Source organism: Chiloscyllium punctatum, chromosome 8 (assembly GCF_047496795.1).
Source record: "Chiloscyllium punctatum isolate Juve2018m chromosome 8, sChiPun1.3, whole genome shotgun sequence".
Classification (NCBI taxonomy): Eukaryota; Metazoa; Chordata; class Chondrichthyes; order Orectolobiformes; family Hemiscylliidae; genus Chiloscyllium; species Chiloscyllium punctatum.
The window spans coordinates 47,484,188-47,507,903 of NC_092746.1; the positions used below are offsets into that span (position 1 = coordinate 47,484,188).

Below are 23,716 nucleotides of genomic sequence, written 5' to 3' on the forward strand. Positions count from 1 at the left end.
ATCCATCATCCCCTGAGAGAAGGTAGCCATCATGTGAAGGTGCTGGTGTTGGACTGGGGTAGAAAGAGGTTACACCAGGTTATAATTCAACAAGTTTATTCGAAATGACAAGCTTTTGGAGCACTGCTCCTTCGCCAGATAACTTCTGACTCTGAGAGAAGAAATTTCTTTGCATTTCCATTCTGAATGAATGACCCCTTCTGTACCTATGTCCTCTAGTTCACAACCCCTCCTATCGGTGGAAATGATTTGGAGATGCTGATGTCGGACTGGGGTGTACAAAGTTACAAATCATACAACATCAGGTTATAGTCCAACAGGCTTAATTGGAAGCACTAGCAGAGCAGAGGCTGATAGCTAAGTTTGGTACCCGTGGGGAGGGCCTCAACCGGGATTTTGGGTCTATGTCACACTACAGGTGACCACCATTGCACTATACACACACACACAGGCACTCCTATACACAGACGTGCGCACACGCACTCCTACAGACACACGCACTCCCACCCCATATATGCATCCTCTTATAGACTTAGACACTTTATACTCAAACATATACACTCTCTCTCCCAGACATACACACACTCCTACAAACACACACACACACTCACACATGCACTCTCTCACAGACTCGGACCACTTTACACTCACACGCACACACACACACACACATATACACACTCTCTCACAGACACTCACAAAACCCCACCCCAGACATACACATACACACACACAAACCCACATGCACACATACACAAATACGTTTGTGGGGTGAATTTGTACTTGCAGAGTTACATTGTACTTTGCTCAAGAACTGCATGAATCCATGTAAGACTCCGTTAACTCACTTTTTAGATTAGAATCTGTCTAAACATTATGGCACAGACAGGGAAGACAGGGGGCTAACATCTTCAACATCTCAACATCTTATCTGCACTGACACTAATTGTTACAGTTAACCTGAGAATGTAACTTTTAAAAAAGGTTTTGTGATTTACATATGAAAGAAGTGAAACTATCATGGTCATTCTAATAGATGAGAGATTTAACAAACAATCAAGGTATTTTCAAGGTAATTTCAGTTACATCACACTGTAAATTTTTGCTGTCAATTCTGTGTCTTACAATTGTGCACTCCACCATCTGGGGAAGGAGCGGCGCTCCGAAAGCTAAGTGCTTCCATTTAAACCTGTTGGACTATAACCTAGTGTTGTGTGATTTGTAACTTTGTACCAGTGGAAACATCTTCTCAACATCTGTCTTGTCATTCCCTTCAAAATCTTGTATCCTTCAATAAGACAAGCCTTTTTTCTTCAAACGCTAATGAATAAAGGTCTAAAATGTTCAGCTAATCTTGATAAGTCATCCCAGGAATCGGCTAAATGAACTTCTAAACTGCTTCCCTGTGCAATTCCACGTGGGAGACCCATATCCAATTCCCTTATCGTCCTCAAAAGGCAGTTGAACATTCACCCTGTCTACCTGGTCCCATGTTACTTCAATTTGTAAATTCTTCCCTCTCAAAACTATGTTCTTCAGTTCAGTGAATCAGATCCATCACTGTTTTGTGTGGGACAAATGTTACATGACTGTAACAAACAAATGTTATTATGAGAAAGCTATATTTTTGAAATTTGTTAATTTACTTAGTTCTGGGTTCTCTTCTATTCATTCTAAAATGAAGCAAAATAAGCTCTTGTGGACTTTACAAATTTCATTCAATTCTGCATGTAAATTGGGGGTATTCATTTCAGTAAAATGATGAAAAGATTAAAGATATACTTCAGTCCATTGTCTGATCACATCTCAGAAACATTTTAAAGTATTCCACCTACACATTACAATCTTGCATGTGGGCCACTCCCACAATCAGCAAGGAATTGGGGATTTGACTGGATCTGTTTTCTCATTTGAGCTGGATAGGAGAACTCTAACCTTCAGATAGTTTATAATGTAATTCAACCAACAGACATGGCTCCATATTTGATGCTTCAGTCAAAATAAATCAATTCCACTGTGTGACAGTGTTAGGCTATGTTATGTAAACTGAACATTCAACACAGAGATAACACAGTGTCAATTTTCTAACTGAACCAAGCCAAAATAAATCTGATTAAAGTTTCATCCCTGCTTACCCCTCATGCCAGCTCTTCCCATTCTGTGACAAATAGCAACAATAATCTCTATCACTAAAGCTCCTTTAACATAGCAAGATGTTCCATGGTTCTTAGACAGCGTTATAGAACAAAACTTGATGCTCAATCAATGAGGAGATTTTAGGCCAAATAACCAAACTTGGTCAAAGAGTTAGGTTTTCAGGAACATCTTAAAGGATGTGTGTGTGAGAGAGAGATAATGTAGTGGTGAGGTTTAGGGAGGAAATTCTGGGATTGTTGAAGACTCAGTCACCAGTAGTAGATTGACGAAAATCGCAGATGACCAAAATCCAGATTTGGAGACATTTCATAGATCCTGTGAGATTATAGACAAGAGGAAGTTACAGAGGTAGACAGACACAAAGTCACAGATAGACTTAAAGGCAACAATGAGAACTTTACAATTGAGACATGCCAGACAGGGAGCAAAGGGATGATGGATTATTGACACTCCATGTGAGTTAGAAAATGAACAACAGATGTCCTTAAGTTTACAAGGGTACACCATGGGAGGCAGGCTGGAAAAGCACTGGAATTGTTGAGTTCACAGTTAATAAAGGCAAGTGTGTTTGTGTTTATAACACAAGCACTACTTCATACAAATCAGACCTTGTGTGATTTTCTGCACTTGTCATGTAACAGAGCCAATTTCAAGCATCAACATCTGTTTTGTTTCCTTTTTACTTTACTATCACAATGTTTATTCTGGCTCTCTGGAAGTACTTTTTTATGACTATCTAATTTCTAAATTGAATATGAGAGCTAGTGACGCAAAATATAGTTGTTTGCACCTTTGGACCAAATCTCTGAGGAAGTGGGATAAGTCTTACCTCATGACAGAGTTCTGAGAATGACTTTCAGTGGCCTCCTTTTCTTATGTATTTGCATAAATGGGCTGATCCTCAGTGCTATGTGTTCTTTCTGTAGGATAACTATGTTTACAAATGATAATAATATGTAACTAATGATTTGACCCTCATAGGAGAGAAGGGCATCAGGATAGAATGAGCATATAAAGAGAAATGTCTGAGACACTACACTAAAGGATTGTGTTAAGTAACCTACAAATGTACAGATGTAAGTAAAGAAAAATGCAGCAGAACTGTCAGAGTCTTGCTTAAAAATAAGAAGCTAACAGCCCTCAGGGACATTGAACGTGTAGATATACACTGCCCAGTGATATTACGGACTCGTACTTGCAGAGGCAAGTGAGGGGAATGGCTTGTTGAGCCGAAAGGCCTGTTTCCACACTGTAAGTAATCTAATCTAATCTAAAAAGTGGCTGCTGAATAGTAGCAAAGAACTTGTCATGATTTAGGTGTGAAAGTCAGACCAACTGACATAAAACTCCAGGTCCAGAAGGAACAGTGGCAAATCATCACAAACTTTAGGCACAAAGATCCCTACACTGTGGAAACAGGCCATTCAGCCCAACATGTCCACATTGACTCTGAGGAGCATCCCACTGATCCCTGTAATCCTGCATTTCCCACAGCCAATCCACCTGACCCGACATCTTTGGATTGTGGGAGGAAGCTGGAGCACCCATGCAGACACAAGGAGAATGTGCAAACTCCACACAGACAGTTTTGCAAGGTTGGAATTGAACCTGGGTCCTAGTGCTGTGAGACAGCCCCAAATACTGTCCCAAATGCCAGTAAAGCAGTGTAGATATAGAGAATCAAATGTGCAATTGTTGAACAGAAATGCATGTATTTCTCTGAGTCATAGATATAATACTACAAAATTAAGATGGGAGAGAATTTTGGCAAGAATTTCCAAAGTTATTTAAATGATTCCTCAACTATTCCAGAAGCTTGCTCCATCCTCCGAACTGCTCAGCCGCCATCAGCCACACATCCACTCCAGCCACCACCACCACACAATTGATGACATCATTTCCGTCCTTGCCGCTCGACAGCCCGTAGCCATGGCTGACTATGCTGCCTCCACAACCGCCAGTCAGATAACTATGAGAACTACTGCCGCCGAAACCAGTGTGAGGCCTAACCGGAACAACACTTCTGACCCCGTTGTTGCTGCTGCAACAGCTACTCATGGCCCCACTGACCTCACCTATGCCACGTGTTCCGCCACTTCCGCCCCCTTTGTTGCTACCACAACAGCGACTTCCACCCCTACCGACATCATGCTACATGTCCGCCACTTCTGCCCCCAAGGCTGCTGCTGTTGCAATCACTTCCACCCCCACTGATACCACTCACCTGAACATCGCTGACAGAAACGTTGATGACACACCCCCTGTGGATCCCGCAGTCACCACCTCCACCCTCCCAATGCTCCAAGTGACCATCGCTTCCGTAAATGATGTCACCACGGTCCCTCTACTACTACACCCACTCCAGGTACAGTCTCCCCCCACTCCCAGCCTCAGACCTACACCAGGTCCCAGCTCCTAGCCCTGCCGAGTTTTCACCATCCCCCCCAGACCTCCCTCTCACTGAGGATGAATGATCAGTCCTCAGCAAAGGCCTTACCTTTATCTCCCTCTGCTCCTGGATCAACAAATTCAACACATATTGTGACATCGAACACTTCTTTCGACGCCTCCACCTCCTCCTCTGGGCTTACTTTTTCCATCAAAACTCCCACTCACCTTCCAAGGATCCCTTCGCTCGCCTCCAACACACCCCATCCACCTGGACACCCCGTGCCTGTCTGTTACCCGCCCTCTAACTCTTTATCCAACTGCCGCAACATTGACCGCCTCAACCTGTCCACCCCCCTCACCCACTCCAACCTCTCACCCCAACAATATGTAGCCTTCCACTCTCTCCGCTCCAACCCCAACCTCACCATCAAATCAGCGGACAAGTTGGGTGCAGTGGTAGTTTGGCGCACTGACCTCTAAACCGTTTAAGCTAGAAGCCAACTTGAAGACACTTTCCTGATGAAGGGCTTTTGCCTGAAACCTGACTCTCCTGCTCCTCGGATCCTGCCTGACCTGCTGTGCTTTTCCAGCACTACTCTCTCGACAATGATGGCCAAGGTTATTAACATTTCCCAAAATAAATAGAGGACTAAGGTTATGTGTGGATCTCTCTTAGTTAAACAGTGGGGTAGGGAGGCAAATCCACCCTCTTTCTTCAGCCAACAATACTTTGGCAAAATTGGCAGCAAGCAAGCCTTTCACAAATCAGAATGTAGTGCTCAAAAGTCAGCCAACTCATGTGTAACGGTGGTTGAAACATTGAACTGAAAAGCGTACTATTGATTGGTTATTCCAGTGTCATTGGGAAGAGAAATTCCACAGAGGCTCCATGGGGAACATTGCGGTACCACAAAGTGCAGAGCAACAGTACACGAAACAGCAATGTTGACAGGTCTTTTGAAAGACTTACAAAACATAATTTTGTCTTGCCGTTCGAGTATCATAAATAGTCAAATACCTGCGATGCCTTTGGTTTCCTCAAGATTTCTAAAAGGCCAGGGGCAAGGTTAGCAATATATTTATTTGACTTCAGAGGAAAATGTATTTAGTCCTAGTTGACTACTGTTCAAGGGCGTTTGAAGTGACACTGCATTAACGAGCTGTACTTTAGTAACCTGCAATGTATGGGTGTAAAAATAGGAGTGTTACAGTACATCAGGAGTGAAAGAGTCCTATTTAAAGATAAGGAGCAACATCCTTGGGGACATTGTATGTATAGACACCCACAGACCAAGGTTACTTCACACCAGTATCTAGATTAACAGATGTAGCAGTAACTTAAAACACACAAAAAATGTCTTTGATGAGCTAGGCCTGAAGCATTATGTGCTGGTATCCTGAGAAGTAACTATATCATGGACTACAGGTCGACCACTTGTCATAGGTTAGTGTGATCACTGATTGGTCACATACTACATTTCTAGCCATATTCAAGCCCTAAAGCCTCAGTGATATGCAGCACCCCTAAATTTTATCAAGTCCTCGCCACATTTTTGATCCATTTTGGTTCCCAGTCGATTTTACAATTTTTATTCTTGTTTTCAAATCCTTCCAAAGCTTCTGTCTCTCCCCAACTGTGTAACTTCTATCAGCCTGACAATCTTCCATGATGTCTTGCATCATTCCAAATCTGGTGTCTTGCTGATCCCCAGTCATCATCAATGAACCATTGCTAGCCATGTCTTCAGTTTCCTAAGGTCTACTTTCTTAAATTCCCTTTCCCTCTCTCTTCTCCAGGAAAATATTGAGATTCCTATTATTACTTATCATTATAATTTCTGTCATTCCTATGTTCACCTATTCTAATATTTCCTTATGAAACTTGGGGTCAAAGTTTGTTTGAGAAGGTTATGATGGAATTATTTTATTTAATTGAAGCCATTATATCAGTGGTTGTTGTTATCTTCCAAGGGTACAGCCTGTGCTTTTGAAGAAAAAATACCTGTTTTCCACAGGGGAGAAGTGGCTCAGTCACAGACAGCTGCCTGAGTCCATTAATGTATATGATAAAGAAAATGCTATCCTGATACAGTGACAAATGAAGGAAATAGGCTGGATTTCTGGGAAATGCTGCCATGTCTGCGCCTCTGAGGTCTATAAAACTATGAAGAAAATCGAGGGAACACTACTCAACTGTGACCCCTGCTATCTGCTACCAATCTAGGGGAAGCAATTTCAGAGCCTATACATGTGCATTATATTTATGTATCAGAACCAAGGAGACTGATTCCACTTTCTCCCCGGTAATTAATCTCTGACAATTTCCATCATGTTGACCACCACACACTCCCCTCCCTCTTTCCACAGTAAAAGGTACAAAGTTGGTGTGCGAGAGAGAGAAGGTGAATTATATGAATGCATGGAAGCTGAAACAGTTCCAAACACATACGTTATTGTAAGGGTTAAACCATTTTGTTCAGGCTTGATCCAGAAGGAGAGAATGAAATCAAACTTGGTTTTCTTCCAAGGCATGTTTTTATTTCTGTACATTTTATCATCACATCTTATAGTGCGGGGGAGCAAGCAAAGGCTTATTCACACGTAGTTGTAAAGTTTAAAGAACATAGATCAAAATCAAATTGAACTGAAATTGAAGTTTTACAATTTATGGTGTACTTAAATTCAACTGAATTGCTATAAAATTGAAGTTCTTCAAAGAAATGAAGCAATTTAGAATGATCTTGCTATCTTCCAAAAGCAGTTACTATGATCTCAGGTAGAATAGACACTCAGACTGTTTGCAAACAAGTTTTCAGTATTTCACACTCAAACCCTGAACAACAGCTAGATTTGGATGAGAAAATAATATTCGTGGTACTCGAGTTTAGCAACCACCATCTTCAACAAGAGAAAGTCTAACCAACCATTCTCCTTAATTCTTACCATCGTTTCCATCAATGACACCCAATGGTAAATAATAAAGTTATTGTTTTAACATAACAAATATAGTGATCAATATGTGAACAACATGGTCCCACAAGCAACAATGCCATAATACCAGAGCATCTGTTTCATGATACTCATCAAAACTTAGTATTGACCTGGGTACTGAGTGAATGATCCTCTTCTTTTTTCTCAAATAGTGTTATGGAATCATTTATGTCCATGTAAGTGGGAAAACAAACATTTCAGCTTACTATCTGATTTGAAAGTCGCATCTTGGACAGTGGAGTATTTCTTCAGTACTGCACTCAGTTATCAGTACAGATTTTGTGTTTAAGTCTCTGGAAAAGGCATTGAATCTTCCATTTCAGAGGTAAGAGTGCCAATACTGAGCCGCCAGAAGCCTAACTAGATCTGTCGTGTAAATGCCATGGACCTTAGAGCAGGGCAGAGGCTGTGAATTCATGATACATCTCTTGCCTCATCGAAGTCCCGCCAATCAGACACTATTGTCCCAGAGTATTAGAGCCTGGGGTCCTGGATTATTCATCCATAGTGATATTTCTCCTATGCAACTTCATTCCCTGTTGGAATGAATCAAATGAGTTAAAGTAAAGAAACCACACTGTTCAATGAAGAGCCAGACAAGGAGCAACCAGTCAAAGGGCAACCAGTGGAGGATTTCATAGGACTCCCGAGAATCATGGTGACACCCAAACAGAAGACAGCATCATTGAGATACTAGATTGGCATAAATATTTTTCACTGTTGTCAACATTATAAAGAGTTCATTAACTGGGTGTCTGGATAACAAGACCGGTGACAATACCACTAAACCATCACCTCCCTGTCTTGCTCATCATTTTCTATGAGATGGAGTGGAACGATCCTGTTCTCTGGTTAGCCCTGTTGGCTTGGTAGATTTGGGCAGCCATCCCCTGGTGCCTTTTTAGCCTGGAGGGCCCAGAGAAGACTGTGGTTGCAGGAGGTTTATAGAGAAGTTGGGCATTCTGGAGTGAGCTAAGAAGAAGTTTATGGGGGTGTCTCACCCCTTCTCTGTGGATACCTGCTGCCCCTACCATGTCTCTGTTGAGGAATGGGTATCTGGTGTTTTGTACAAATCCCTTATACCCTCTCATCTTGTTATTGATATAGTCCTGTAGGTATAACAATGGATTGCAGATTTATGCACAAAGCTGACAGACAGGGAGTATGCTGGAGTTAGCTGTCCAAAGCAATTACTAACCTGTGCATGGAAGCAGCCAGATGCACAGATGCCAAAGCTAGCACAGGACAGACAACGTTGGTGGATTCCTTTATAAGGCACAGAGGAATAATCTGAGACTACCTTTTACAATTGAACTAATGGGAAGTTTGAGAAGATTAAAACAGATTTAGCTAAACTGAATTGGTGATTTAGGTTAAATAATGGATTAATATAGATGTAATGAAGACATATAAAGGGATATTTCAGCATATATGGAACAGATGCATTTCAAAGAATAAGAAAAACTCTAAGGGGTACACCCGCTTTCAGTGGTCAATCTGAAAGGTGAAAAATAATATTAAATTGTAAGAGAAAACATATTCTTGTACATTGACAGCTGATGAGTAGGAGTATTGGATTAAATGTAGGGAAACAGCAAACAGTGACCAAAAAATTGATAAGGAATGAAAGGATTTGGAATGCGAGAGAAAGCTTGCTAGAAATATTACAATAGACAGTTAGAATTTCTAAGAACATATGGAAAAGGAAAAAAGTTAATAAAGTTACGTCTGATAGAATTTGTTATAATCAGACCCTGTTGAAGTTCTCCCATCCATCATAGTCCCAAAAGGGATTTTCCGAGTTACTGAGCTCCCAGGTGAAAATTATTCACTATCCTCTCACTCCCAGCTATCCATAACAAGGATTAATTTGAAAACAAACCCTTACCTTATGAATAGTTTTCTACCAAATCAAACGAACTTTTGCCTTAACAGGAATCAATTTAACCAGACTTTTCTGAGTTAATTGCAGAATTTATTTGTTACTAAACATGAGAAGAAATAATAATGCAGCCCAAACACACACAGGTTAGAAATAAGAGAGAAATTCAAAAAAGATCAAGGTCAAAGAAGACAAACTGAGTTCTTGCAGAGTGGACAATGAGACATTGCAGCCATTATGTTTAGTAATTCTGTTATCACAGATGTTGATTGATAATCAGTTGATGTTTAAATGTTTGGCTTTGCAGGTCAGCTGGAACAGCTTGGTCCTGTTCATTTTGATGGTAGTTTCACTTACTTTCTGGTTTGTGACAGAGTGAGGGATTGAGACTTTCTTTTCATCTGCAATATATGGATGAATAGGGGTTTTCCTGGCAAACATCTTCACACACTCAGCGGTTGCAATTGGTCTTTAAGCCCTGTTTTGTTTGTTCCTGGAAGAGTAAATGGAAGAATGCCTTTCAAATCATGTATCCCATATGAAATATAAATACAGGAAATGTTTCACTGCTGAGACAAGGTATTTAAATTGTCTTGCACTTCTGCTTTCGAAGCCATTGTCTTGAAAACTTCTTCAGCACCGTTAGATGTGATATTCTAGTGACCACTTAAAGTGGAGAATAATCCACAGGTCTTGCAGACTATCATTGAATTGCCTTGCACAGAATTTACATGCTTAGTCCTTTATTGGTTGTATGTCCCCATATTTAAAATAAAACATGCTATAATTAAAAGTTCAATATTTCTGTCAGTGATCTGAGGTTATGATCCATTATCATGTTGCTTCCCCTGCCTGTCAAATGAAAAGAGATTCATCCTCATACTCATTTCAATACAAAAGGAGGAAAACAAAAAAAAAACAACGGATACATTCCCACATACATTCATTCTTTTTGTCATGGGCAGAGTTATCACTACAATTCTAACCAGGTCTGTCTGGGGTCTGGAAACGACATCTATAGGGCATCACATTGGCTGGCTGTGTCCAGTGTGTGGCTGCTGTAGTAGTGCACTTGAATAATGGGTGCCTTGTTTTCTACCACTTGCCTTGTTTTCTATTCACCAACAGCTCCAGGTCCTTGACAGCAAACAGGGGAATGAGCTTTCCTTTCCTTTGACCATGTGTTCAGTAATAATGATTGAGCTCTACAGTCGGAGGGTCCTTTCCTGGCTTGTATAATCTGTAGTGGCATGCAGCTGGGCTTAATATACAATGTCAGAAGTGCATGTGCTGAATCTGTTCGGCTGCACCCAACAACCAGCTTTCTTAATTAAAACTTCATAATGAAAAGCAGAGGATTATGTGAGAAAAGTCACATGCTATGAACCACACTCAAAATACTGCAAATGAGAAAACTACCATTGAAAGTGGGACTACTGCAGTTTGAAAGCTTTCTCCTTGTTTATGTTGCTTAGTTACCTAAGAGATAAATTAAATGAGCCATCCAGCAAATGAGCCATCCAGAAAATCAGCCTTTATCATTTATTCATATCCTGCAGCTGACTAACATCTCATTTAAATCTTTGTTCCTCTTAATTTGCATATATCTCAAATGTCTAATATCTCCTGAAATTGGTGAACTTACATAACATTTGTCTACCAATTGGACCATGGTAATAAACACTGCATTTGGCAAAACTGCACTCAACTATAGAAAATGAAAGAGCAAATAGCACTTTCTATCTTTCTCGGTTGCCTGGGATTTGACAGTCAGAATGGCAGGATTCAAGGCAGAAGGTTGAAAATTTCTGAAATATTTTACAATCTCCGTTATGTGTAATGGTGCTTGATCCTAAAATAAGACAAAGACAGGTAATGCCATAGAACTTTCTGTACTCTATAGGAAGGTGTGCAATTTCCTGTTAGCTTTGGGTAGTAAAATCATCAATCTCTGTAAAGAATGAATTATTCTTCCTTGCTAATATTTCTTTAATATAAACAAAGTTTCTTTTTAAAGTGATACATATGGTTGGGAATATGGTACCCCATAAAATTAACCCTGAGAAGTGGGATTTGAGTCCAGTGCATTGTATCACAAATGGAATACTGCAGACTGTCCAGAGCAAACCAAGAACACCGTAGGAGAGTAACCAGAAAATAAAATTGTGATAAAAGCCAAGTACTGCGCATGCTGGAGATCAGAAATAAAAACAGAATGCGCTAGAGAAACTCAGCAGGTGTGGCAGGAACTGTGGATAGAGACATAAGAGAATTAACATTTCAAGACTAATATGACTGTTTGCAAACAAGTCAGGAACACAGAATAATCCTTTTTTACTCAGAAAGTGGGGAGAATGGAAAAGTTGTTACCACAGCAACTAGTTGAATTGAACATCATAGATGCAATAAATGGGAATCCGTGATAACATGGAAAGGAAAAGGGAATTGAGTTTTATGAGGATTCTCTGACTGAGGAAAGAGTTGTGTGGACTGAAATGCCTGTGAGAACCATTTGAGACAAATGATGTTTCTATGCTGTGAATCTAAGTGTCATTTGTTGTTTCATTGCATTTGCAGATTTTCCCCGTGACTGCATCAAGCCTAAGGAATCCATTATGACCAGACTTCTTGTGAGCAGTTTTGTGTTATCAGCAACAATTACTTTGGTGAGTCAAGCAATGCCTATAAATAAAGGCACCTTGTTATCAACAACAAAGCAAGTTTGCACTGAAATGTTATCATCCACTACAAAAGATTTGTTTATCTATATGTATCTCTGCATCTTATTATAGTATTAAATCCTTGCCGCTAATTGAATTCGTAGAAATGCAACCTCATTTCATATGATGTGAGAATAAAACCAAATAATTATATGATGATAAGTTCCCATTAATCACAATGAAAATCCCAGAGTAATGGAATATTCCACTTCGAGAGAATGAAAATAGTCAGAAAGGCGTATTGTCTGTTAACTCACCATCTGCCAACCAGTAACCAGGGGACAGTAGGTTAGGGTTGACTCGTCAAAGTGTGAAGGGTCTCTGAGGTTGTTTAGCAGTTTGATATGGGGACCCAGGATGCTTTGGGAGGTTTGGTGGTTTAAAAGTTAACAGATCCCGAGGTTCAGAGTGTTGTTTCCCAGACTGCTGTGTGAGGTGAAGGAGGAAATTACAGGGCTATAACCCAAATACTTAATTCCTCTCTGGCCACAGAGGATGTGCCAGAGGCCTGGAGCATAGCTAATGTGGTTCCACTTTTTAAGAAGGTTTGTAGAGATAAACCAGAAACCAGTACATTTCACATTAAACTATTGGAAAAAATTATGAAGGAGAGGGTTGATCTGCACTTGGAGAGGTAAGGTTGATCATGATAGTCAGCATGGCTTTGTCAGAGGGAGGCATGACTAACAAATTCGAGAAGGTGACCAGATGTGTAAATGAGGGTAGTGTAGTTGATGTAGTTTATATGGATTCAGAAAAGCTTTTGACAAGGCCTCTCTGGGGAGACTGATGAAGAAGCACATGGGATCCAAGGTAACTTGGAAAGTTAGATCCAAAATAGTCTTAGGATAGAAGGTAGCTTGTGAGGCTAGAAGCAAGTGTTCAGTAGCAGACTATGAGGATTAGTGCTCGGTCCCTTATTATTCATGATATATATAGAGTCATGGAGGGAATGATAAACAAGTTTCCTTACACTTTATCAGGTGTGGCATAGCTTATAAGAATAGGGAGTTGTAGTGTACAAAACATTGGAGTACTGGATGCAGTTTTGGGCACCACTCAATGGGAAGGATATAATTTCAATGGAAGGGATGTGGATGAGATTCACAAGTATAATACCTGAGAGGAAGCATATTAGCTATAAAGAGAGGCTGGATAAGTACAGATTGTTTTCTTTCGAGCAAAGAAGGCTGAAGGAGGACTAGATAGGGGTGAATATAATTATTTGGGGCATGGGCAAGGCAGATAAAAGTAATTGTTCTTCTTATTGAAGGGACAGTAATGAGAAGACATAGGTTTAAGGTGAAATGCAGGAGGTTGAAAGGAGATTTGAGGATATTTTCAGCTGGACGATGGTGGGAATCTGGAAAGCGTTGTGTGGGAGGTTAGTAGACAGGGCACCTCATCACTTTTAAACAGTATTTAGATAAGGACTTGAAATGTCATTAATTCAAGGCTATGGACCAAGTGGTAGAAAGTGGGACTAATATAGATTTAGTGTAGATTTTTGTTAATCTAGATTTGATGGGCCAAAGGGCCTCTCTGAACAGTATGGTTCTACGATGCTATGAAAATTACTCACTACTTTTAGTTTTAGATTGTACTTTTTTCCTGTAGAGGAAGCATGATTTTACAAAAATAAGATGCATTGTATAAATAATTTCTTATATGTTATGAACTATCTAGAGACTGATAACTTAAAACACAAGACGTGAACTCCCAGTGACCAATTTAAAGGAGCTCCCCAACAAAGTTTCAAATTAAACCTTTTACTGTAACAAAATAAAAACAACCTCAACTAAACTTTAACTTGATATGTAACCAATACTCAAAGCTACAGAAATAATAACCTTAATCAATCAATGTCTTTATACAGATAATAATTCCATAAAACCTTGTATACTTTATTCTCCACAGGATTACAGGTTTGATACAGAACAATCCACCATTACTTCCAGCTTCCAATGGTTCTTGTTTTTCCATTTCACTGAATCTTTATGATAAATAACCATCCATATTCTTCTACTCAAGCTTTTCTTAAATTCCAGAATTGACTTCCATAAAAAATGCGCACTGCAGTTATTTATTGTCCCAGGTTCACCAGTACAAATATTAAAGAATATCTAGGTGGTCACAGAATACATCTATTTAATCAGAAACCATTCTCTCTCCTTAGTTCTGCCTTTCAGCTCCATAAGATAGTAAAACATAGGAATAGAAGTAGGACACAAAGTCTGTGCTGCCATTCAATGAGATCATGGCTGAACTGATAACCCTGAAAGTCCAGTTCCCACGTTTTGTTCATAACCTTTGATTCCCTCACTGATTAAACATTGGTGGATACCTGGAATTAACCTATTGTGCCTTCTCTGGGCTGTCTCCAATTACAATATATTTTTCCTTAAGTAAGGTTCATAGTAATCCAGCTGTGGTCTGACTAATGCCTTGTATAGCTTTAACAAGATCTTCCTGTTGTTCATTCCTTTTGAAATAAAAGCTAACAATCTATTTGCCTTCCCCATTACCTACTGAACATGGAGGCTTGTTTTTTTTTCTGATTTATGCAGAAAGATGCTCAAGTTCCTCTTTGCTACAGCTTCCTGCAGTCTTTCACAAAGTTCCAGCAGCTTTAATCCTCCTGCAGACCATATCAGCTACAGCGTATTCTTTCTTTAAAAGCTCACTCTTTTTTTCTGTCCACAAAGCTCTGAGACAGAAAGTCTGTCCTGCACTCAACCCAGCTAGTCCTGTCTTTGTTCTCAGCTATGAATATTTTGAAGCTTGCATGTAGTAGGTCTCAGTCTAGGCCCTATATCGATGATAACCAAGATACGAGGGCTTGTTGTCGAACAGACTGATTAACAGACCATAGAAAATTAGAAGGCTAGACAGAAAGTGGACTTAATTCTCAAGATATTGGAGAAAACCTCCCTCTGGAAAATGTTAGATTTAGGTGACTGTGTAAAACAAAGAAAGGAGAAAATTAAATACATTATTTCTTATTAGCAATGGCATAGTTTTCCTGTTTGGTAAACTTCAATTTAATATCATTGTCCTTTTTTCCAGCTTTCCCATTAAGGTAGTATTAAGATTAAATTGTTTCCTAAAGGCTTTGTGCACAAGACAACCACATACACGACAAGTATCATCATTGGTTAATGTGTGGTATTGTCTATTTTTTTGCTTCTGGAGTGAATAATCTAAACAATCCAATGAGACAGTGGCCTAAAGATCACCACTAATAAGTGACCAGACAGCTAATAAAAGTTTGTACTTAAATTTGCTGTTGCTCATTTACTTCTGTATTGCTGATGTTTTTACATGGAGAGTAAGTTATGTGCTAAAACACCACACAGCCAGCTTGCAATGAGGTAGCAAAAATTATTATTGGCAAAACAATGATTATCTTCCAAAGGCAGCATTTAAACTCCTTCATTTATAAAGAAAAGAGTAGGGATACGCTGAGTGATATGATACTTAATTGCATGCAGCAATGGCTCACGAGTCATTTTGCCAATTATGCACCAGAAATGTTGATCTAGGAGAAGAGGATGAAGTGACTACAGTATATGGAGCTGATCAGCTCCTCTCCTCTCAAATGTTTTTGATGGGAGCTTGAGAAAAAGTAGCAAAAGGGATAAATTTCGATTCCAGTACCTGACAGATCTTGCCTCATATGGTGTACAAGGTGATCAAATTAGAAAACAAAGGTAACAATAAGAATGGAGTTACTTTGAAAGAACATTTACCTGACATTAATCTGTATTTAGTTTTATACTAAATCTTTTTAATAGAAGCTGATGCTATACTTCTGCTGTGAGAGGAAATAGGATGCTGAATGCTTAATATGAACAATCATTCCACAGAATAGGAGAAGTGGTTGTCTGATGTTACAAACCTAACTGAATAATTATAACCATTTTTAAAAGAATCTTCATTCAGAAAAATCCTGTACAACCTAGAAATAAATGTTTGCACACTAAATTAGTTTTAACACCTAATTTGAAAGGGATTCTTCAATTCAAACTTTTGTTGTTGGTCTGGAAAAGCAAAGTGATTTTATAGTCATCATCTGTGAGCAAGTCAATGTCCTCATCACTTTCATATCTTTCTCACTCATGAGCACAGTGACTAGCGCAACAACAGTTGTGGTTAGTGAGGTAGAGTTGATAGCATCAAGTGAGTTGTAGGACATGGGTAGTGGCTGTTGAAAAATAGGTGTCTGCTGCCTGGAGGGAACTACAATACCTGCCTCTACTACAGCATTAAAAACCTGACATCAGAAGGATTGCATTTGAAGTAAATCTTGCATTTGACCATATTTTCAGGGACTCATAAAACATTTTGCAGCCAATGATCAGTTTTGAAGTGTGATCACTATTATTTTGTAGTCATTACATCAGCAATTTGTGCTCTACTGACATATCCGTGCAGAAATCCTCAACATCACAGAATCTAAGCATAATGGAAGTAATGCACATGAATGCACACAGTCTCCAATCTATACTGGACTTTCTGATCAGGCTTCAAATTCTCAGAAGTAGTAGATTCGATGAGGATGCATTGTTCATGATCCACTACAAATCGGGGAAGCCTCAAGGTAACGCATTTGGAAATCATCCAGACAACATGAAAATAGGGAAATTTATCAGTTGTATTCAATTCCTGCTCTATGATGAAAATTACTATGATTGTGAAGTAGCATAGCAAAGATGTGCATTAATGATTAGTAGTAAAGAGAGCAATGTCACAAAAAATAAATAAAGTTACTTTACTTTGTAGTGTGGATGAAAATGTTCCTCAGCACTTAAATAAATGGAATGTTTCTAAGTGCTGCACACCAGTATTCAGAAATTGGCTACTTTTTATTAGAACGTTGATCTATCTATGGTTAAATTTTAAAGTGAGTGGGATTTTTGGCAGGTTGGAGGATTAAATCCAACACAATTAACAATGCATTATGAAGCCTGCTCCAACTTGTTGGTAACAAGGCACGAGTAATTCATAGCCTCAGTTAAATCTCTGGGGACACAGGGCCCAATCCTGTCAAGCATGCAGGTGCATTTTGATCCAGTTAATAAATCTGGAATTGAAAGCTAGTCTCAGAGAAGCTGACCTTGAAACTCTCATCAATTGGTTTGAAAACCCATCTGGATCGCTGGTGTCCTACAATGATGGAAGTCTGTCATCCTTACCTGGTCTGTCCTACACATGACGCCAGACACACAGATGTGGTGGACTCATTCTGCCCTCTGACGTGGCCCAAGAAGTCATTCAGTTTAAGAGCAGCATGGCATTGGTAACAAATGTTGGCCTTACCAGTGATGCCAGCATTCTATAAAAGAATTAGAAGAGAGAGGGAGTTTCAGGATTTTGACATAGTGATATAGTGAAGGAAAACAACATATTTTCAGATCAGGATGATGTGCTGCAGGCAGGATAAATATACTTTGTTGCCATGCATCTGCTGTCCATGTCCTTTGAGGAGATAGTAGATTTGGAAGATTCTGTCAAAGAAACCTTAGAGAGTTGCTGCAATGCATCTTGTAAACAGTGCACACTGGCAATGTACATTGGTGGTAAAGGAAGTGAACACGGAAGGTGATGGATGAAATGCCAATCAAATGGGCTGCTTTGTCCTGGATAGTCTTAACTTTTTGGTGGGAGATGCACTCATCAAAATAAGGGACCAGCAGACATTACAGACTGGTTTGGTGGTGGGAAAGCTTTGAACGTTCAGAAAGCAAGTTTCTCCTTTCAGGATTCCTAGCCTCTAACCTGCTGTTTTATCCACAGTATGTATATGCTTGGCCCAGGTCAGTTAAGAATGCCACTGATGAGGAATTCAATGCTAACCCACCCTTTGAATGCCAAAGGAAGTTGGTCAGGGGATGGTGGTGGCAGAGTGGTAATGTAATTGACCTAATAATCCAGAGGCCCAGGCTACTGTCTTAGAGAGAGGTTTACATCCCATCATGACGGATTGTCAAATTTGAATTCAAGAGACATTTGAAAGCAAAAGATAGGCTAACGGGGACCAAGTAGCTACTGTGGATTGTCGTCCAAAAGCCCATCTTGTTTACTAACATCTTTTAAGGAGAAAAAAATCTGTTGTCCTCACTTAGTCTGGTATGCATATAACCCCATGCCCACAGCAATGTGAATGACTCTAAACTGTCCTCTGGATAATTTGAAGTGTGTAATAGATGCTGGCCTAGTGATCAACATCGCATGAAGACGTTTTTGTAAAAGTTGAAACACCATCCCTGTAAGTGTCTTATATGTGATGTACTCAGGAAACTGGTAAGGCATGCTGGAGTCCATGCATGATAAACTAACAGCTTACAATGGATCTTGACTTCATTGCATTGGAACGATCAATCTTAAATATCAATATAGCTCATTGAAATGAACACCTGAAGTCTTTTACATCATTTATATATCAGAGCATTCTATTATTAGTCCATCACATGCACAGACCCACATATTATCATGACCTTCAACATAACAAATTTATCAGTCACAAATGCAAAGATTTCAGACACATTGCATCTGTCCATGAACTGATTAATTCTTACTCAATCTGGTATAATGCTATTGGTAACTTTAAAGACATTATAGTGTTAAATCTGAAAGATGGCACCCAATCTAGCATCAGTCCTTTTCATAAGAGTGCAGTATTCACATTCAAGTCAAGTTCAAAACTGGAATGAATTCCATGGCACAAATGTCAAACATTAGATTGATTGGTGTAGCTGTATTCATTACGGTTTGAAGATAAATGACACTGTGTGTGCATGTTTGAATCCAAGACAATTCGCTAACACATTAAAGAGAGGTTCACAAAAGAATCCTACCCTGGAAGAACTTAATCCTAAATTCTCAAGCTTCAAGCATTTTTTCAAGCTTAATGTCAAGAATGGATATTAGTTCACAGGCATTGACAACTTTGGACCACCTTTTGGTTGGTATTGTTTCCTCAGACTACTGTTGGATTATCTGTCAGTCAGGATATATTCCGAAGTCTGGACCATATAATTGAGAATCAACTAGGTTGTCTCTGGACAGCAGATGACATTACAAACCTCAGACGAATTAAACATGATTATGATACAAACCTCCAGCATCTCATGACAATGACAAGGAAACACATTCCTGATTTCAATGCAAAAAATGTGAAATCAACATAAGCCAACTCAATTTCTTTGGTTCAACCGATTCAATGTCAGAATTGATCCTACCAAAACAGGAGACAACAAGAGATTCCAACACGATAAGACAAAGTTATTTACAAAGATACCTCATGATCTTCAATTTTTTAATCCCCATATATTCTGAATTTTGTGATCAATATACCTCACTCTTGTGATCTTTTCTGTGAAAATGCACAATAAAGTCGTTATAGTCATACCAAGCCACAGGGCTGCTCTCTCACTTCAGGGAGACAACTGATGATGGTTTAACCTGAGGGTCAGCACATCTTCAGGAGAGGTTGAGAAGGAGACACCTTCATTACCTTGGCTGAATGCATATAAAATCGTTCATTCTCCAACACTTTAATCTCTCTAAGCTCTTGCTTCCGAGAATTTGTGTTTGTTACAGATAATGGGCCTATTGCATTTGGTCTAAGGCCCTTACAACTGCTCGGGTGAATGATTCCAACATTGAAAATGTTTTCGGGATATGATGCTTTCAGCAATATCAATTAAGTGAGCATTTAATAGTTTGCACTAATCATAAACCATTGGAAATAATATTGAAAACCTCTCACAAGTGCATCTCCAGGACTTCAATTCTTGCTTGAGAAAATCCCAAGGTACGATTTAGAGATTCAATAAAAATCAGGTTCTGAAATGATTATTTGTGATTCTCTTTGCTGACTTCCAAACTTTGCTGAGATCAAAGATACTCTTTTAAGACTTCAAGTGGATATTATTGAATCTCTGTTAGAAGATAGTCTTAACATTGATCTCACACATTTGGTCGCAGCTGAGCAGAGCAAATTCAACCAATTCAAAAAATATTAAACTGCACGACATTCCTGGTCATTTGGTGATGAACTAAAACTTTCCAGGAATGTAACTTTTAAAGGAAAACAAGTTTCAATTCTACAAGCTCCATTTCAAGTCATCTTAGAGCATATAGAGTCATACAGCACGGAAACAGACCCTTCGGTCCAACTAGTCCATGTTGAACATAATCTCAAACTAAACTAATCCCACCTGCCTGCTTTTAGTCCATATCCTTCCAAATGTTTCCTCATGGTGTACTTATCCAAATGTCTTTTAATCATTATAATTGTGCCCACACCCACCACTTCTTCAGGAAGTTCATTCCACATGCAAAACACCTTCTGTGTAAAAAAAACAATTGCCCCTCTTGTATGTTTTAAATCTCTCTTTTCTCACCTTAAAAATGTCTTGAAATCTCCCATCCTAGGGAAAAGACAACTACCATTAGCTCTATCTATACCTTTTAATATTTTATTATAAACATAGATCATTTGAGTGTAGATAAAACTAAGTTGGTGTGTGAATTCATTTTTTTCCCACCAACATTGATCAAATAATCAGATTTTGCGAAACATGTCAATTCCTTCAACCTTAACAATTGAGAGTACCTTTCATTCAATAAGTGATTCCATTTGAGTAGTGGTATTAGACTGCAACTGATATTTTCAACATCTAAGGAAATGATTACATTCTGGTAACCAGCTATTTCACCATTCTCTATTTTTAATGACAAATCATGATCCCACCATTGCAAAGAGGTTGACACATTGACCGCCATATTCAATGTGTGTATGACAATTACAGGTCTCTTGTGCACCTTTCAAGATACGCTTGGAATAGTTGTTCAATATGTTATATATTTTCCTTACTATCCTCAGCCAAACAGTCTCACAAAATGCACTGTTCATAGTAAAATCCATATAGACACATTGTGATGCTGGAAAAATGTAAACTGACATGCCAAGATTTTGGATAGCTTTGTACATCTACATACCACTATTCTAGGTAACTCACTGGTGGCTCTCCATATTCAGAAAGCAGATTTGCACAGTTCTTCCTTTCCACATTGTTGCAACCCAACCTGCTATGTATGAGCAGGTTCTTAGAAAGAAGAGAGAAAATAATGCAAGAGCATGATCAGCGAGCATGAAATCAAGTTATCCCAACTTGAATCAGGTCAAAGCAAAAGAGTTTGAAATGTTCAGATTAACATATTGATTCATGGCTAGATACTACAGCACTATCTCCAGTGTTGTAATGAATAATGGTAGAGTCCTGCAAAGAAATAGGTGACATATCCGTACTTCAACAGCCCATCATGTGTCACACAGAATACAATATAGATACTGAAGATAACCCTGCCAGACTAAAACCACACATTTGCTAATACACATCTGTGATTACAGCCAACATACGGCCCAGCGAAGTTACAAGACCAAGGTGTAATAAATATAAGGACTAGATCTGGTCATATCATTTATCCACCAAAGTGTGTTCTAAATATGTTGATACATGTATCTATAGGAGAAAGTGAGGACTGCAGATGCTGGAGACCAGAGTTGAAAAATGTGATGCTGGAAAAACACAGCAGGCCAGGCAGCATCTGAGGAGCAGGAGAATCGACGATTCAGGTATAAGCCCTTCTTCATTCCTGAAGAAGGGCTTATGCCCGAAACATCGATTCTCCTGCTCCTCGGATGCTGCCTGGCCTGCAGTGTTTTTCCAGCATCACAATGTGTCTATATGCATGTACATGTTATCAGAAAAAAAGTTCCCATTTCTGAAAGGGAACAAGTGAAATGTTGTCTTATTGAATAGTTCCAGACCAGGTAGGAACTGTAGCTTGAAAACAGTCAAGTTGCAGGTAGATAGGGTAGTGAAGGCAATATTTGGTATGCTTTCTTTATTGGTCTGAGTATAGAGTGCAGGAGTTGGGAGGTCATGTTGTAGCTGTACAGGATATTGGTTAGGCCACTTTTGGAATATTGCATGCATCTCTGGTCTCCTTCCTATCGGAAGGATGTTGTGAAATATGAAAGGGTTCAGAAAAGATTTACAAGGATGTTGCCAGGGTTGGAGGATTTGAGCTATGGGGCTATTTTCCCTGGAGCATCAGAGGCTGAGGGGTGACATTATAGAGGTTTATAAAGCCATAAGGGCATGGATAGGCTAAACAGACAAGGTCCTTTCCCTGGGGTGGGGGAGTCTAGAACGAGAGAGCATAGGTTTAGGGTGAGGGGGGAAATGATATGAAAGAGACCGAAGGGGCAATTTTTTCACACAGACAGTGGTGCGTGTGTGGAATGGGCTGCCAGAGGAAGTGGAGGAGGCTGGTACAATTACAACATTTAAAAGGCATCTTGATGGGTATATGAATAGGAAGTGTTTGGAGGAAAATGGGCCAGGTGCTGGCAGGTAGGACTAGATTGGCATGTCTGGTTGGCATGGACGGGTTGGACTGAAGAGTCTGTTTCAGTGCTGTACATATCTATGTCTCTAAGTGACATCACAACATGTTCCATTGTAAAAGTCGCAGCCTGACATCGATCACTCTCACTCAGTGTAATAGAGTCAGTGTAGTGTGTTCAGTCACTCAGGTATGTATCTGTAATGTATAGCAATAAGTTGTGTTCTGTGCTTCCTCACTATGTGTAAGCCTATGACATTATAGAAATGTAGGTAAGTGATATTATTAATAAGGTATAAGACATCATTAAAAACTTGATCCTAGTTCCATGATCTAATCCTGCCATAGCACTCAGTCTATATCATACTGGCAGTGGTTTTTGACCTAAGAAACCATGCCAGTTAGATTTCTTCTTGCTGGAAATGGTCATTGCTTGGTGCATATATCGCACACATGTTACATGCCACTTATCACCCCAAGCCTGAATGTTAGCCAGGTCTTGCTGCATTTGGACAGGGACAGCTTCAGCAAGCTCTTAGGTACAGGATTCATTCACATTTGGAAAACAATGGACCTATTATTGACAGATAGCATGGTTTTGTATTGGGAATATCATGTCTCAAAAGCTGGATTGAGTTTTTTTGACAAGGTGACAAAGATGGTTGGTGAAGGCAGAGTGATGGAGGTATCTACATGGACTTTAGCAAGGTCTTTGACAAAGTTCCTCATGGCAGAGTGATAAGAAGGTCAAGTCACATGAGATCTGTGGAGAGCTGGTAAGATGGACACAGAACTAGCTTAATCATAGAAACAGAGAGTAGCAGTGGAAGGGTGCTTTTCTGACTGGAGATCTGTGACCAATGATCTATGACCACAGTGATCAATGCTGGGACTCCTTTCATTTATGTAAATGGTTTGGAGAAAAATGTTGGTGATCTGAAAAGTAAGTTTTTGGACAACACAAAGGTTGGGGAAGTTTTAGACAGCGAGGAAGATTGCTAGAGGATACAGCAGAGTAAAGATATGCTGGAGACTTGGGTGGAGAAATAGCAGATGGAGTTTAATTCAGAAAAATGTGAGCTGATGCATTTTAGAAGGTCAAATGCAGGAGGGAGCTTACAGTAAATGTCAAAACCCTTAGAAGTATTAATGTACA

The 23,716-nt window shown here is 39.5% G+C and overlaps 1 protein-coding gene across 2 annotated transcripts in view; it reads left to right on the plus strand.

Moving 5' to 3' along the window:
- calcr (calcitonin receptor) overlaps positions 1-23,716 on the plus strand; it is a 267,197-nt gene that overhangs the window by 75,379 nt on the left and 168,102 nt on the right. For both annotated transcript variants that reach the window (XM_072575487.1, XM_072575488.1), the window contains exon 2: positions 11,999-12,087. In XM_072575487.1, coding sequence (XP_072431588.1) covers positions 12,037-12,087 — 51 coding nt within the window. In that variant the 5' untranslated portion in view covers positions 11,999-12,036. The remainder of the gene's footprint in view (positions 1-11,998; positions 12,088-23,716) is intronic.